The sequence below is a fragment of the Styela clava genome, chromosome 1 (genome assembly GCF_964204865.1).
Source record: "Styela clava chromosome 1, kaStyClav1.hap1.2, whole genome shotgun sequence".
NCBI lineage: Eukaryota > Metazoa > Chordata > Ascidiacea > Stolidobranchia > Styelidae > Styela > Styela clava.
Window position 1 is genome coordinate 14,104,481 of NC_135250.1, and position 17,417 is coordinate 14,121,897.

Below are 17,417 nucleotides of genomic sequence, written 5' to 3' on the forward strand. Positions count from 1 at the left end.
TCATTATTACACTTCAACAGCGCCACATAAATCAAAATTTGTTAAAACTTTTCTTAACATCCTAGTAAACCGCTTCAGTCTTCCTTTTGAAGTTTGGGATATCTGAGAATACCAAAACTGTAGTATACGGCACCGATATATGTGAATTTGTTCAAATATAATTTGCCTAGTTTGAATACATATGTACATTGAAATATAGTTGTGATGTTATTAAGAGTTAAATATTGATTGCTTCGACATTCATAAATATGTTGTGGTTCAAAATTGTATTAAGCAAAATGCATCCAACGTGGTTCATGGTACATAACAGCTGCAATTCTACAAGCTTTTATTCAGCTGATATCATCTCCTTATTATCAAATCATGACGTAACAAATTCCAGGTTCCCTGAGCGTCTGGTGACGATGTTATATTTGTTAGTCCCTCGTGGGATTTGATACGCCGGCTGTTTCTTTATGGTAATATTTCGTTTCTTTATTAACATACCAATACTCCATAACGAAGCGATAAGAGGTGTCTTCTGCCATTTGTGCGAAACTCTGCTAGATAGCGTCTCAATCGTTTAGTTTTCGTTTGCACGATAGCAAGGTATACTCAACAAAATCCAAAATGGATGCCATCAAAAAGAAGATGCAAATGCTGAAGTTGGACAAGGAGAATGCTATCGATCGAGCAGAACAAGCGGAAGTAGATAAAAAGGCTGCGGAAGACAAAGTTTCAGGGGTAAAAAAAACGTTCCAATGTTTTCTTTCTATTTTTTCACATTATGACCCACTCATATAATTGTGCGTAATTAAGAGAACTAACGTATTTTCTGCGTACGCGCAAAAGTTCTGAAAAAGGTGTGATTTGGTATTTTGAGTATAGTATGCAATTATATTTGTCGTTATTCTGTATTCTATGAATTATTCAATGCTAAAATGTGGACTAAATTGTGATGTAACATTAAGCTTGAAGAAGAACAACATCTCTTGAACAAAAGAACAAAGACCACAGAAGACGAACTCGACAAAGTCCAAGAAAAACTCAGATGTGCAAACGAAAGCTTGGAAACAGCTGACAAAAAAGCCGCAGACGTAAGTATCTTTTTGAGTATTTTTATATTTGAGCCTCTATCACTTTTCCCTAAAAAATCATTTCAGTTTAATGGTGACTGTTTTTCAATACGTAACCTAAATCTAATAAACATTTAACACATTCAACAGTTAATTGTAATAATTGACAAATGGAGCACCTTGAAAAACATGCGAAGATTCAGAAACATGACATATAATATATATTGAGAACCGGCACACATTTTTGTCCAATTCTAGATTGGCGAGTCCAGCTTTTGGAGCTCGAGTAATACGCATTATATGTATTTGGCTTCTAAATCTGAAAACTACATTGGCTAAGTGATACACGGATTGTAGGTTAAAGGTATTCTGTATTTTTAGGCAGAGCAAGATGTGGCATCTTTGAACCGAAGGATACAGCTTGTTGAGGAAGAATTGGACAGAGCACAAGAAAGATTGACCTTATCGCTTTCAAAATTGGAAGAAGCTGAAAAATCAGCAGATGAGAGTGAACGGTATGAACATGGTTCAAAATATAAAATGTGCACTGTTTTCAAAATTAACCTCTTCGGTATTTTTCATCACGTTTCAGCCTGTACACAATGGGTTACACCATTTTCATGAGTAACTGGTTGCGATAACAACCAATAGTATATTATATATCCCCTGTTATTTATGTTTTTTACTCATCAAATCGACTAAGCCATTGTTTAAATGCACAGATAAATCAATATATATATAGCGAGGAAAATTCAATAAATTGAAATTAATATCTTAACTTATTTAGTGTACATTCTTTATTCTTGAAAAACAAGCATTATTATCGTAACACAGTGGTGACTTTAAATTAACAATTTTTTCTTGCTTAGTGGCCGAAAAGTCATTGAAAACAGATCATTGAAAGACGAAGAGAAGCTTGAACTTCAGGAAATTCAACTCCGTGAAGCAAAAAATATCGCAGAAGATGCTGACCGCAAATACGAGGAAGTTGCAAGAAAATTGGTGATGGTTGAAGCAGACCTGGAAAGAGCTGAAGAGCGCGCAGAGATCTCAGAAACGTAATTATCGGTCTTGTTGATTTTTTGTCTTTATTCAATCCAGTATTCCGAAGTATTATAGATCTTAAAAATTTTATTAGTTTTTTTCTTGCTTTTGTCATGTCTACAGTTATTTGGGTTTGGTTTCGGTTATACAAATGTGGGATAGTTACTAGAGACTACATACTGTATATCCTAGCGCTTGACATATACATACCGTGATGGTTAGGATCGAGCGAAAAAATAGAGTTTCCCGTTTTATTTTGCAGAAAATGCAACGAACTTGAAGAGGAGCTGAAAAATGTGACAAACAACCTTAAATCTTTGGAAGCTGCCGCCGAAAAAGTTTGTCTTTAATCCTGTATTATACGTTTCAAGAGCTTAAGCATATTTGAAAGTTTAACCTTTGATTTTTCGATTTCACATTCACCCCTTTACATTAGATACTGATAATGAAAATACCCATAAGAACTATCAGGATTTGAAGGTTTTGTTGTCTATGAATATATATATTATACACGTCACATGGACGATAAGAAAATAGGCTTATCTAGTGGCTCTCACTAACACGAAGTTCATTCTTGTCAACATAAAATAATTGAAAGTAATTTCATACTTCGTCTGAACTCTATTTTTAATTTAATTATGCAGTACTCGCTGAAAGAAACAAAATATGAAGAGGACATCAAATCTCTCACTGACAAACTTAAGGACGTAAGTTTTTTTCATGAAATATTTGTACATTAGTATTTATAACAAAATAATTTTTAGGAATGTATAATGAAACATTCCTCGCTATTTGATAAACAGCCGTTTTGCAACCTTTTTTTGACGGGTTTGGTACATTTTTGTGGAGCCTAATTTATTTATTATTATGACTCACCAAACTTAGCAAAGTGTACTTTGTATTTACTTGTTAAATTCATAATAACGCTGATAAAATATGTTTTACCGATGCAAAAACCCCTTTTTGAGGAGAGGGACCATTAGGCACCTTGCCTCAAAGTTCAACTTGAGAATTAGGATAACCCGGTATTATTCTGTATGTTTAAGCATTGGTGTGATAAACAACTTATTTTTTTTCGTTCAATGATTAGTCTGAAACGAGAGCCGAATTCGCAGAGAAGACCGTCATAAAATTAGAAAAGAATGTGGACGAACTCGAAGGTAAATTAAGTGTTAGCTTATATATACTATCATAAACTAGTTATTTGCCTCCATCGAGTGATTGGTGGTATATTATGATTTCACTGTCTTCGCTGTTAAAATGTCGCCACATATATTTAATCGTTGTTCCTCACGGTTGGGTTTGCTCCTTTAAATAGTCATAAACACATTGTGAATGTAAACCGGTGCATAACGACATGTTCAAATCAAAATCGCAGCATATGTTAATAGATGACTGGACTTTAAAACTAGATAGACTACCTTGTTCATCACGCATGTTCATTTCAAATATTTGACGTTCGCGCTACAAATATTCTCTTACCGAGTCAACAAGGTTTTCTCTACAAAATGACGTCACGATGCAGCTGTTTTCTGTCACCGTCGAGTTATGCCGTTCGATGTGCTCCGAGCGCAAGCTTACGAAATAACCAAGTCATGAGTAAAAGTAGTTCCAGATCAACGGAGCTACATATTTTGTTTCTCGAACCATATATGTACACGCGTATTAGCAAAAGAACACATTTTTCTTTTCATAAATTGGAAAGAATAAGCGTCCCGATAAAATGATGATTTGAAAATATGAATACTACTGTATAAAAGTGGAACTATATCGAATGATTAATAAAGGCATTTACGGATTCGTTCTAAATATTAATATAAGCACTCCAATAACATTCCTTCAGCCGACTAAAGAGAATGCACGCTATTAAAATACACTTAAACGTAAAATATATATTATAACGTTGGTACGACTGGAATATTTTTGTTGGATAAGGCGTATCCAATCCGCGTGAAGTGAAAGATTGCTTTGGACCGACGGAATCGATCGCCCACTGATCGACCAATTGGCCACTGATATCAAGCTATATGTGAGGAGCTGCAATTTATGGGAAAGGTTGGAATCTTTCCAGTTCTGCATTGCCTTCCTCATTTATTGAACCCCGAGTAAGGGTGCATGGGATCTGAACCCGAGATGTGGAACATTCCAACATTACAGTGCCCTTTATCAGCCAAACACCCATCAGTGTTTTGTGTTCGAGCTGATATGTGAATCAAAATAAAGTTCTAAACCAAATATAATCGTTTCTGGACTTAGAAATTACCCCTTTCCGCATACAAATTACGAGATAATTTGTAATATATGAGTAAAGAAAATAAGATATGCCAAAATATGTTGATAAAATGTGTCGACTTTCGTCGAAAACATCGATTCTAAATGTGGTTTGTGCTTTCACTTTACAGACAATCTATACTTGGAGAAAATGAAAATAAAGCAGGTTTCTGAGGAAATGGACCACACACTCCAGGGCATCGGTGATTTTTAGAGCATCCATGGGCATTTCAAATCAGTAACGTTTAGGAATACATGTGACTTTCTATTTCTGTTTAGTTGTATAACTTCATCATTTCTATGTGCATGACTCCTTTATATGACGAAACGTAATATTTGTGGAATCCACTTTATCCTGCTTAATCTGCTTTTTATTTTTGAGATATTTTTGGGTATTGAAAATGAAACAAAGGAGTAAAACTCATTGGATACCGTCTAATAAGTTAAGACTATGGGGAAAGTTTGTTAGTCTTTTTATTGTGATATCGTAGAAGATTTTAAGAGAAAATTACTTTTAGTAGGTCGGTTAAAAATCATCTTTGTTTTTATAGTGATAGCTCACATTATCTGTTATTCACAGCGTAGCAACAAGACATTTCTAAGACGTAATGTCACAAAGTGTTACTTCTAATCATCAAAATTAGATTCGTGTCCCAAGAGACAGTAATTCCGATGTGAACATTCAGAAAACTTAAGAAAGTAAAAATAACAACCGAATTCGATTCAAACATTCTCTTTGAGAAAATTCAATATTTTACATTATACTTTATACACTTACAATCCATGTCTCTGGGGCGAGCAAGGACATCATATTTTATGGTTGATCTTATTTTGCATCGGCAAGAGATTAAACGGAACAGTATATTGCTCAAGTTATATTCATCGGCGGCGCACTCCGTACGAGGAAGACTGATGTTCTACACAAATTAGGCTTTGTTAACAGCACTCACTTCTTCGTATAAAGATCAAACAAATAAGTTACGATTACTCGATAACCCAAAATGTTTCAATAGGGGAATAGTCGAATTACGAAATTATATCGCCGACAGCATATATTTTACAGAACCTTGTTTTCACTAGTTTGTGAAAGTATTAAATTGAATATGCCGAGGTCATCATCAGGAAATTAACAAGAGTTAAAAACTATATATTTTATCAAATTCAACTGAAATAGGTTTCTAGGTTCCGCATATTTTGGGCAATGTTTTTAAATTATGATGAGATCCTATATTTTGACGATTCATTCGTGACTTGTATCGCACCATCTAGAATTGCTTCTGACAAACGAAGATCGAGTATGCTTCTCGGTTTGATCTAAAACAAACAATTACAAAGATCAACATTTTCTGAAATGTTTTGGACTATTTTCTTTACTATAATATAGAATAGATAGACGACCAAATTGGATTTTTCTATGCCGTGCACTGTCTGGTTTGGTGAATCGCTATGCCCCAAGTAAGAATTTTCCTAGCCCTTGAAGAATTAAAGTTTAGCAATAGAGCTAGGACATAATGGCGTTGAACGAAAATATCTGATTGTGTGGGTACTAGAATGAGCTCGTAACTTCGAAAATGAATGAAAGCGACTGTTCGTTCACACGTAGAACCTATCATAATTAATGCAAATGCCCATGAAATATTACGCAGTAATACATATAACTGTGAGCGGAAATGATCACAGCTTGTACCGGATGACAAATAGCAAACCCTTTCGTGAGATTCAGTGAGTTCGCATGGGCTTGGGGGAACCCGTTCCTGAAATGTGGTGATGATCAGCGAACCTGTTCGACGTGGTTTTCTGGAATGAAGAAAACCTGTTATTCAATACAAAAGATATACAAATTTCGAATCCCATCACTGTTTACTCCTATCACCCAGCATAAATTGTACCAATGACAAAAGCTAATTCCAGTACTGACATTAAGTATATATATATATTTTAACTACCCACACAAACTAAAATTAAAAATTTCATCAAACGATATAACGAATAAAAAGAGGCAAAAATATGAGATATATTGTTATGTGCGTAAAAGTTTCATAATATTAGTAGTATAGTAAGGCATCTAGGTATCGGCATTGATCGATGTTCTCGATACCTTCATTCTATGTTAAAAAATTGTACATCTGGAATAGTGAATCCTAGTAGTAAACAATATTATAGTACTGTACCTCGCACTGTGAAATGGATTCCATTAGAACCGGGCAAGAAAAAAACAAGAATTTTCGAAAATGGGATCACATTTCGGTCGTGAGGTATCTCCCTCTAATTTCTAGGCTAATATCACTAAGCATGCTCAAGTTGGGACTGGGAAACTTTGATACTGCGCGAGGAAGTTTTTGATATACACATATTGCAACGTGATTTTTTAGCTGTTGAGAATATATACAATTTGTATGAATTTAATCTCTGTTCATATTAATACTTAAATTGAAAAGCAAATGGATGGCGAATTTAGGATATACCCTCAATCTCTTTGAAAATACTATGTATTTGGCAAAGGAATAGGAATTACACTTCTCAAAACAAGAGAGTCTACGTTTTGTGAATACAAAGTAAACAATACAGAATAGCGATACAAGGTAACTCGAGAACGAGAGGTATTCTAGACACAATTCATTTAGTATTGTTAGCTACGATTGAGCTAAGCGTGTTCTGACTCCGTTGTTTAGGGTGGATTTAAATATTTGTCAATTTTATTAAAATAAACCTGTGAGCTATTGGGGTTACCGATACATAGATTAGTCATGAGCAGCAGTATATGAACCTAGATTCCATTTCAAGTTCACCTTATTTGTTCGTAAATGATTTGATGACATGGCAATACTGGCGTAAGATCCATGCTTGTGGATTACTGTATTATTCGGTAGTTTTCAGTACTATTCACAAATGGGACAAGATAGGAACGGAGAATAAATCACCATTTAGGCAAGCTAATCTAGCAATAATTTGATCTAAAGTTCAGGAGGTTGAATTTATCTCAGAACTTATACCAAGATTTTAACAAATTGCCAAAAATTCAGCATCAAAAAAATTATAGTCCTATTGTGCTATAAACGGGTCTAATGTAAATCACACTTTTAATAAACAGAATCGAAATCAAGTGCAAATAAAAACGGAATTTCGATACCGTCATTAATAGTTTTTCTGGTCATTTGTGTCTGACTACAGAAAAAAATACAATGGAAGCCAAATCAATAAATGCGGATCAATCACCCGTTAAAATTGGGTTCGCAAAAGGCTGTTATGGCTATAAAATGTCTAAAAAAGTAGCAGAACTGACTCAGGTATGTAAAACACCACATATACATTTTCTGAATAATTGGACAGGTATTTTTTCACACATAAGCACTTATGAACGTCTCAGTGTTTTTCTTGTTTTATGGAAACTTTCAAAGTATACAGTAATTGGACACGGAATGTACATAATAATCGTTTTGCTATCATTATGTTGTTGTTGTTCATCTTGTTGATGGATCAAGTATTTAATTTGGAATGTTTTCATCAGAAGATGGAACACACGGTAAAATTCCACCCGTTGCATTAGCATGCAAAATCATCGCATGATTGTCATCTCATAAGTAACAGTTTCATTCAATGGGGTTGGTAACGTGATGTAACTATAGAACCAACTCATATACGCATACAGCCAATCACATATACAACCAATGCCATATTTATTTACAGACAAGTGATATATACGCCCATTCGAGTGATGTACATATACAGTACATGTATGGCCATGTGTTTGAAATAAGATCGTTAACTTTTGTTCGGTAAGCGAAGCTTCACGAGAATGGTACCCGTTGTATGAGTGAGCGTTCACCACAGGATGCCTGAAATTACTAAACCTATTGTCACTACAGGTTGTTCACATGCTTTTCACAAGAAATCATGAAAGAGAAGTTGAATTAGATGAATTGCGAGATGCTTACGAACAAGAGATAACAGCGGTCATACAGGTATTCTAAATTGACATGGTGCAGATCGAATATTGGCAAAATTTCAAACACCCATTCAGTATAATGAAAAACATTTTAGTGTCCAATGGATGCCTATTCGAATAATTCTCTTATAATTAGATATTTCTTTAATAACGCGTCAACTTTCTTGGTCTGTCTTTACCCAGCAGAAGGTGAATATTTTTTGAAGGCTAAAATCAAAATTGTCATTTCATACATTAAGGACGCGAGAAGCAAAATTGAAAGACTGGAATATCAACTCAGAGAATCGGAAAGAAAAAGAAAAAAGGAGTCTGACGAAGTCTCGTTAAATATTTCTAATCTCCTCCGCGAAGCGCAAGAAAGAATGGATTCTCTGAAAAATGATTTACATGAAGAAAAAAAAGAAAGTACTCATTTACGTGACTTGTTGACGCAAGCACATAAAGATCTCGAAATATTAAAGCATGGCTCTACTGGAGTCACAGGGGATTTACAGAAAAAAAGCAAAATTCTTGAGGAAAAAGAAAAAGAATTCCAGAAAATGTGGCACAGTTATACCGAACTAGAGTCACGATATATTTCGAATTCAAAGCACACGGAAGATTTGAAAAAACAACTAGAGTTAGCACATGATACAGAAAGACGAAACAAGTTACATACGGAAAAAATGCTAAAGGTATTAAGCCCGTGATGTTCAGATCACGAGCATGCCTGGTTTATAATTTATATATACAATCTCATTCATATAAGAAAGTTTTGCCACTATCTTTTCTCTTTATAGGGGTTTACTTCATAACGAAACGGGTTCTCCGGTTTGTTTATGGTTGTAATTCCCACCCAAAGCCATAATCGGTATTTTACAAACGCATTCTCAGCCTATTTCCCCTTGTACTGAATCCGAATCACATCGTTGCAAAAATCGGAATGTGAAAAGAATTAGGGTCCTCGACACGTTTTTGGTATTCGAAACGACTTGAAATACTACCATGACACGAAAAGAAAACATTGTGTCACGAATAAAGATGCAATAAATCAATATCATTATCATTTTCTTTTCTCGTCACAATTGATTCCATTGCTAATTCTGATATATATACCAAGCAGATTATCCACAAGTTGGGTATAAAACCTGGAGCATTAAATTGGACCTCAAACAAAGTTGATATAATCGATTCATGTATTTTGTGTTTGGTAGAAATGAAGACTCAACGTTTTTCCTGTAATGAAATTATGTCAAAAACTAAAACGGCTAGTCCACAAAAGTTGCAGTTGCTAATAAGAAAACAACGCGTTTCCTACTATTTTCTAATTATACAATATAAACATTGATAACAGTCGTATAACAATTTCCTATTAATAGGCAGTTGAAGAAAAGAAAAGATTTTCTCAAGAACTAGCGAAGAAATTGAAATCTTACGAGGAAGAAGTTAAGGTATTGAAAAGAGAACTGAATAAGAAAACGAAAGAAGGTTCAAAAGATTCTCGTTTGGATGCGGAACTCAAAGATTCAGAAAATTATGACAAAGATGAGAGAAAATTCTGGGTTGGTGATTGATAATAAACTAATCAATTTTATTACCAGCGATAATTATTGATTCGAAAGGATTAATAAAGGTATATGTATGACGAACATATATTTTACCTTTTACCAGATTAAGGGACAATGCATATAAAGCAATAGGTCTGTTTACTAGTGTACCTTAAAACTCATTATGATATGTGTCATTTTCAATCTAGAAAGACGTAGAAAAATTGCGAAGAGAAAACGAGTGGCTACGAAATGAAATAAAGAATAGAGAAGGAAATTTTAATCGTGTATTTGCGAACTTTCATCCAGTTTTCGTTGGTAGCAGTAGTCACCAACAACCACATTCGGACATTCTGCAAGACCGTGATATGATGATGGTAACCCCGGTATCAAGTTTTCCATCGCATAACAAAACTAGTTATCCGCCATTATTGTCATCGCCCCAAAACTCAGGCAACGTTAGCGCTCGGCGTCGCACGCCAAACTTAACAGGCCTGGAGCCGAAAGTTCACTCGATGGCTCCAACACCAACTCCACTTCGACCAAGAACTAAGGATGAATCAAGGTGGAGAGAATCGCATGAGATGAACGGCGGCAAACAAGGGAAACATTTTCGTTTAGTCTTTACGAAGTAACATATAAATGTTTTGCGAAGGATGATATTTAAATGCTTATATTCAAACGGTTCATATGATGTAATTAATTGCTTGTTATAATGTTTTGATTTATTAAAATTTATTTTATTAATGTCAGCACAGCTTCCCTTCCGTACAAATATACTGTTCAGTGTTATAAGTTGTTAATAAATTTGGGTGATGGCTGTATTTCTAAAAGTAACAGCTGCGTACTCATATTTAATTGTATTTATTTCTAAATCCAGACACAATACTGGAATCGGGAATAATAATTGGTATTTGGCAATGAATTTTTAAATAAAGAAATAATATTTTACAATTTACAATATGACGGAAAGAGCATTAAATTTAAAGAAAAGCACACGCAAAAGAACATTAACTCCTAGACTACAGGAATCGGCGCATTTCAAACAAGGTGCAACAAACAGGCAACAAACTATTTTGAGTTTTGCACATGTATCACTCGTTTTAGACACTGTGGCGATTGGCGGTACTTGATTTAACGAAATTCATGTATGAAATCACAAAAAGAAGAACCGAAAATCTCTGCCGCTTCTACTTTCAACTGACATCTAGATGCATTTTATTTCAGAATTCTGTAAGCCTTCAAACCTGTATAATTTGTTTTCCAAGCCGCACTTTTTTGAAAGTCATTTACATTGTTTGTGGACTGCTGAAAACACATCAAGTTTATTTTCAAATATCTATAGATCCAAACACGTGATGACTCAGTATATATCTCAAAAACTGTGCCGAGGCACTTGAAACACCGTTGCTGAAATTAACGCTTTCGGTACACGATTCTGAGATGGAATTAGTTTCAGCGACCAAACCTTCAGAGCTGCATTCAATAATTTTATCCAAATCCGTCGCCGTGCTCGCCATTGTCACAGTTTGATTTTGACCAAATCCTAGCGTGCTCGCAATTGTCACCATTTGACCAAACAAAAACCTAGCAAAAACTATGTCATTTTACTTCAGGATCTGTGTCAGCCTGTCAATTCTTCTTATTACAAATGTAATTGAGATTACACAGGTACTTCAACAACTTGAATTGACGTGGGATATCTATACGATAAAAATGTACTTCCAGTTGCCGGAATGCAGTATGGGTTATATTCAAGTTCATTATCATATTACGAATACTACACTTTGGGACCATTGTAATGTTATTAAAATATTGGCCTAATAAGGTTCTCGAAATAATTCTTGTACCACTAATATGAGATGAAACGGTGTATAATAAATAATACTCGATAATGTGTGTGCCTATGTGGTAGCTTATGGCTTTTTAAAAATTATGACAAATTCAGAGTACCTGTTTTTTTTAATTAGAGTTTGCTACTGAGTTATATAGGATTGGTTCGCCGAGTATCGGAAAGCTTTAGAATGTTAACTCATTTTTACCTAATATATTACGTTAAATTTGTTATTTTTCATGACATCTTTAAGTCAACAGTTTTTAAAGTCGTTAGATACCAGGGATTAAACAATGTGCGTACGTGTTAGATATTAGTTTTATTGTCAATTGTTAGCAATGTCAAAAGTTTCAGGACAACTGTTACAAAACAAATTTGAAAAAATGAAACCGAAATTGATTTCATTTCGGTATCTTATTCATTAATCATTACTAGCGCGTGTGTCTTTGCTTGTTGTGTCAGAATATTTTTTTAAAACTTCTGAATGATCTAATATGTTTGAAAGAAACAATATGTGTATTTCCTTGTTGCCTGTGGTAGTACAAAGGTCATTTGTGCGAGATTAGTCTGGTACTGCAACAACATTCCGTGCATACATTTCAATATTTTTTTCGCAATTTCCAATATACTATTAAGTATTTTTTTTCAAAAGAAGTAAAATTGTTTGGCCAAACTCCATAGATTGAATTAAGATTTCTGTGGGAAACCTAACACTTAAAAGTATTTTTTAAACACCTTTTAGAATAAATATGAAATCAGGATATTTCAATCATCTTTGCGGTAAAAACGACGTAATTGTCGGTCTGGTGTGTATTACAAGTACAGATTCGACACGGAATTACTATATACGAGATATTATTTTAGTAGTAAAATTTTAATAAAGATCGGATCAATTCACCGATAGTCACCTTGATAGACAATGCTCAATTAGACTGATCTAGAGCCATTATATATCCCAGTAGTACCTCATCACTCGATAACATAGCTATTTGAAAAGCGTCCTTGACAATAATGTACAAAATTGAGTTTCAATAAGAAAAGAAAAAAATGGAGACACTATAGAGCAGGGGTGGCCAACCGTTCAGAGACCGAGAGCCGCATTTCGTAGGCAACTTTATTTCCACGAAGAGCCACATTATAAACAAGAACACGCATGAACATCAAATATACTTGTTTTCAGCTCTGCTAGGATGCTAGTTTATTGTAAATGTCACCGACCAACATGATTATGACAAAAATTTACAAGCCACTTCTCATTGCGACGTATGTTGACCCAAACATTGACAATATCCTAAGCGCAACTCGTTTAACATTGGGGTATTTCCCATCGGCATGCTTTTCCATAACTCAATGTTCCTTTTCCTAATAAAGATCAACCATTTTCAACTCAGTTGCAGCCTCATCTGAGAGACTGAGACGAGAGGGAATTTTAAACAATTCATCTCGGAATTAAACGAGTCGCCGGCAACGTCTGCACTTCAATTACTGCACTTCAATTACTTCACTCAAATGGTAAACTACACGTTTGCCGCCGAACGTCGGATTCGGTATGATTACGACAGTCGAATAATTCACAAGTCGATTCGAAATGCCCAGCCCTATTATTGAAATCATTTGACTGTTCTTCCGTAACTATTTGATTCCAACGTATTTTTGAAATCAAACAGAATCTCATCATATTAAACTGAAAAAACTCAAAATATAATATCACAGCTGAATGTTATATGCATTGCTGTTATATATATGGAGTAAACTGCATGCGGTGCTGTTAAATGGAGTAAACTGCACGAACTTTGATTCTTTAATATGTCACGGTAAATAGAAGTATTTTTTCATATCGAATAATTAAATAAAAATGCCTTCCTCCATTTATCAGAAAATTCTTCATGGGCAATTTTTTCAGGTTTGTTACGTAACACATGCATATTTTTATAGAGAGTCAGAATTATTTTATTTGTCACTTCAAATAAAGAATAAATTCAGCAATAAAGTGTATGGCTGTATGTAATAAGTACAGTATCAGAATGACAGGTAATGTGAGGAACGGATCGCTCCGTCATCTAACTAAACTACAGCACCTGATTTTCCACTGATTTCCATGAAATCGTTTATGAATTATAATAATCTCGTTTCCTACTTTTGACTGTGCATGGAACTTCAATATTGCTGGCTAAAAGGGGCATGGTGTGATGTACCTCGTATAGACTATTTCCGTGTAAATTCATTTGCCTGATGACAAATAATATATTTTATTCCACAAATCTATATGATTTAAAATGACGAACAATTGAAATAAAAAATCGGATTGAATTAATTTGTTTTCGTTCGGTAAAAACAACACTCAAGCAGTTTGTTCATCTATTTTAAATTAAATTCTAGCTGTAAAAAAGGTATTATTTCTTTTCTGTGAACGTGACTTAACTTTTAGAAACCAACTAAACCTTTGTTAAACAAGAAATAACACGAGAATATCGGTTGGAAACCGAAGACTTATCGATCGATAGTTAGGGGATCCCCCAAAACAGAAACTGCAGTTTCGATTCATCCGCTCTTGTAACTTGCGCACTGCGCATCGCACACACACACTCGGCGGGTCTCAAAATTCTCTCGCTTTACAAAAATCTAGATCACTATATCAATAATTGATTGATAACTCGCTAATTATACGACATGATTCGCCCAAAATCAATAGGTTTCTGGTCCGAGATAAGATGAATGCACATGCAAAATTTGGAGCAGATTCAACCTCGCATTCGCGAGATATCGCGTTCATCTAACAGACACACCGACAGACAGACAGACAGACAGACAGACAGACATACATACAGACAAATACCTATCAATATACTTACCGATCTTAAGATCGATAAGTAACGAGTTCAATTTTCAAGTATGTCCTTTTTAGTCGATGAAAGTGAAAATAAATGCAAAACTAGATGCTGGAAACAACATTTAATTCAACATATAAATACTCAACAAAATCCCGCTGATAAAAATCCGTCCTTTGTTCAAGCTATCATCCCACATGAACGAAAAACAAAATTTCGGCCTTACTCCATCAGACGTCGGTAAATTCAAATGCAATGTTAAATTCAACTCCGAATTTTTGGATGTTCATGAATATGATTCTTGGGCAGTTTTATCTGGTGAAATACCATCTGCATTTGAATAGACCTGTTTTCAATACGTACATCCACATGATGCTAATAATCGGTACGCCTCTACGAAAAATGACGATCCAAATTATAAATTTTTATTGGAAAAAGAAAAAAAGGTTACTTGGGCTCAGTGGAGCAATGGATATTTCGAATATTGACAACAATCATGTGTGCGTACACGTGCAGGATGCTTTATCTGATGGAAATATATTGAAATCGAACGATGACGAAAGAATAGTTGGTACAGTACAACCCCAGAAGACTTATCCAATTTACTTACAGCAGCAGACGCTAAAAAGGCGCCTGAAGTTTACACAAAATATGCACGTCGAGTTCAAATAGTAATACATAAAATATTACAAATATTTTCACTATTAAAAAATATTTTTGATACAAAATTAGCATTGAACAACGCGTTTTATATTTTAGTTTTGTAATATTTTTAATTAGGTAAAATTGTAAGGTATGCAATTTTGTATGTTTCTTGGATATTTTTGTATCCGTAACTCTTTTTTTGTCCGTACAATAATAATGATAGATATATTTCTCTCAATTGTTGCAAAAAGATTCAAATAAATATTTGATAATTATTGGACACAAAATGGGCCTATGGATTGTTTTGCTATTATGTTGTTGTTGATATTTTTTTCTTGTAATTTTTTTATCATTCAAGAATGGACCAATAGCTTTGAAATTTTCAGTGATTAAATAAGATTAGATTGCTGTTATTTGTTGACCATCTTTGCCACGAAGTCATCGGACATCGATGGCATGGTATATTTAAAATAGAAAGCGAAGCAGTAGTCTACTTTGGATTGCTTACCTAGTATACTGTTATACAGTACGGTGAAAATGAGGGAGAGAGGTCGCAAAACCGCTACAAATAACTTTGAAGAGGTCATCACTCATTACACAGAATTTTGAAGTAAAAAGGAGTCACATAAAGTTTTAAAATAAACAAATGTAACACCCTTTTAGAGAAAAATACAACCCTTAACCACTAAAAATTTATTTAATCTAATATATAATGAAGTTTAAGAGCTATTTTTCATAACAATAAGAAGAAAAATACCAACAAGAAGAAAGCGAATAAGAGAGCTCAAATATACAGACACGAATAATCTTTGCCTTGCGATTTTTGTAATGTTTCAGAGACTGTGGAACATTTTCTAATGAACTGCCGTGCGTATAGAAATCGAAAACAAATACATAAGCTCATATTTCGCGATTGTGGCAGAGATTATGGAATTAAAGCTATTTTAAGCAACCTTCGCTATTTTATTTTGTCCACCAGGAGAGGCATATTAAAAGTTGGTTTAAATTGTCAGACGCGAAAGACTTAATTGCTAAAAGCGTCATATGTTTTCATACCATATACCCACCCGCATATAACTAATGTTGGTAGAGTTTTATCTACGATTTTCTATTATAAATATAGATTATTGTAAATAATGTATAAATAATAAAAACCTGTATGATGACATTATATAGTAAGTGCTTCAATTTGATAAACTACGTGCTGAGTGTAGTAAGGTAAATTACGTCTGGTGTTGCGTGGAAGTTCAACGAGTTCGTACGGAAAGCAACACAAGTAAATATTGCTGCCATTCAAAATTTAGTTACATCTAGCGCTTGCGATTTTTGCTTTCGGCTACAATTTATCTGGCATTTACTTATTGAGATGCCGTTTATTACCGCTAACTCGATTTGGGAGAAAATTCTTAACCGTTAGAAATAGTGTTCGAAACCACAAAGTAAATAAATATAGGTGAGACAAATATTTGAAATATTATATAAGTAATCTGTCTCATCTGCCAATCTTTGACAAAATATCCAGACAGTCATAATAGGACTGAAATCATGTATATGGAATTATAAACTGATGTTTGTAAATCAGGTCTTTGACCGTTTGGCTTAGATGTGCGCTGTAAACGAGTCAATTTATGATCTCTAAAAAATAATATGTTCTATGTCACATAAAAGTTCGAAAATATAGGGACCAATAATTCAGGATAATAACAAAAAAGTAAATTATTCTGAAATCATCTCCCGATGCACGTCGTCGCAAAAAAATGTGATATGTTCTCGATATTTAACGATCCATGCTGGTATAAGACGTTATCAATTATTAGCCTTTTCCGGTAATTTTAGGTTTATTCGATTCAAGGTAGTTTTTGTTTCTCTAAATATACATACACACCCATAATTTACTTTAATAAAAAAAAAACTTCAAAAAAAAGTTTTAAAAACAAAATGACCTATTGTTGCAATATGGGGAATGAGTTATTTATTTTTCCTAATAAAATATAGAACGAAACACATTTTATTTTGATTTGTGAGATCGGTATTTGTGGCATTTGAAAAATTATCGGAGCACGTAATGAACTTCATTGTATCATTTTATATTGGGTGTGCTGCGGTTATGACCAATCCTGAAACATTGAAGATTTATTTCTATCAAATCGAATCCTTGACTAAATAAAAACATTTAAAAAAGTTAAGATTCGTAAAACCAAATCATTGTAAAAACAAAACTTGAAATTAAAAGATGGATGACTAATATGTTATTTGATGATCTCGGCA

The 17,417-nt window shown here is 34.0% G+C and overlaps 2 protein-coding genes across 2 annotated transcripts; both read left to right on the forward strand.

The window, feature by feature from the left end:
• The first annotated feature begins 496 nt into the window (after window positions 1-496).
• On the forward strand, window positions 497-4,799 carry LOC120343985 (uncharacterized). Its single transcript, XM_039413054.2, has 8 exons — window positions 497-723; window positions 951-1,076; window positions 1,437-1,570; window positions 1,925-2,113; window positions 2,362-2,437; window positions 2,744-2,806; window positions 3,190-3,259; window positions 4,502-4,799. The coding sequence occupies exons 1-8, from the start codon at window positions 610-612 to the stop codon at window positions 4,582-4,584; spliced, it is 855 nt and encodes a 284-aa protein (XP_039268988.1). The 5' UTR covers window positions 497-609; the 3' UTR covers window positions 4,585-4,799.
• Window positions 4,800-7,002: 2,203 nt separating this feature from the next.
• On the forward strand, window positions 7,003-10,722 carry LOC120348387 (uncharacterized). The gene is made up of 5 exons (XM_039418500.2): window positions 7,003-7,657; window positions 8,237-8,332; window positions 8,556-8,990; window positions 9,675-9,857; window positions 10,052-10,722. The coding sequence occupies exons 1-5, from the start codon at window positions 7,553-7,555 to the stop codon at window positions 10,475-10,477; spliced, it is 1,245 nt and encodes a 414-aa protein (XP_039274434.2). The 5' UTR covers window positions 7,003-7,552; the 3' UTR covers window positions 10,478-10,722.
• Window positions 10,723-17,417: the final 6,695 nt, after the last annotated feature.

What these genes read in the sequence shown, in the direction of transcription:
- LOC120348387 (XM_039418500.2), top strand. Translation starts at nt 7,553, where the DNA reads ATGGAAGCCAAATCAATAAATGCGGATCAATCACCCGTTAAAATTGGG. An exon ending in AGATAACAGCGGTCATACAG is followed by an intron (nt 8,333 to 8,555) that starts GTATTCTAAATT and finishes TCATACATTAAG; the next exon opens with GACGCGAGAAGCAAAATTGA. An exon ending in AAGATGAGAGAAAATTCTGG is followed by an intron (nt 9,858 to 10,051) that starts GTTGGTGATTGA and finishes TTTTCAATCTAG; the next exon opens with AAAGACGTAGAAAAATTGCG.
- LOC120343985 (XM_039413054.2), top strand. Translation starts at nt 610, where the DNA reads ATGGATGCCATCAAAAAGAAGATGCAAATGCTGAAGTTGGACAAGGAG. An exon ending in TCACTGACAAACTTAAGGAC is followed by an intron (nt 2,807 to 3,189) that starts GTAAGTTTTTTT and finishes TTCAATGATTAG; the next exon opens with TCTGAAACGAGAGCCGAATT. An exon ending in GAATGTGGACGAACTCGAAG is followed by an intron (nt 3,260 to 4,501) that starts GTAAATTAAGTG and finishes TTCACTTTACAG; the next exon opens with ACAATCTATACTTGGAGAAA.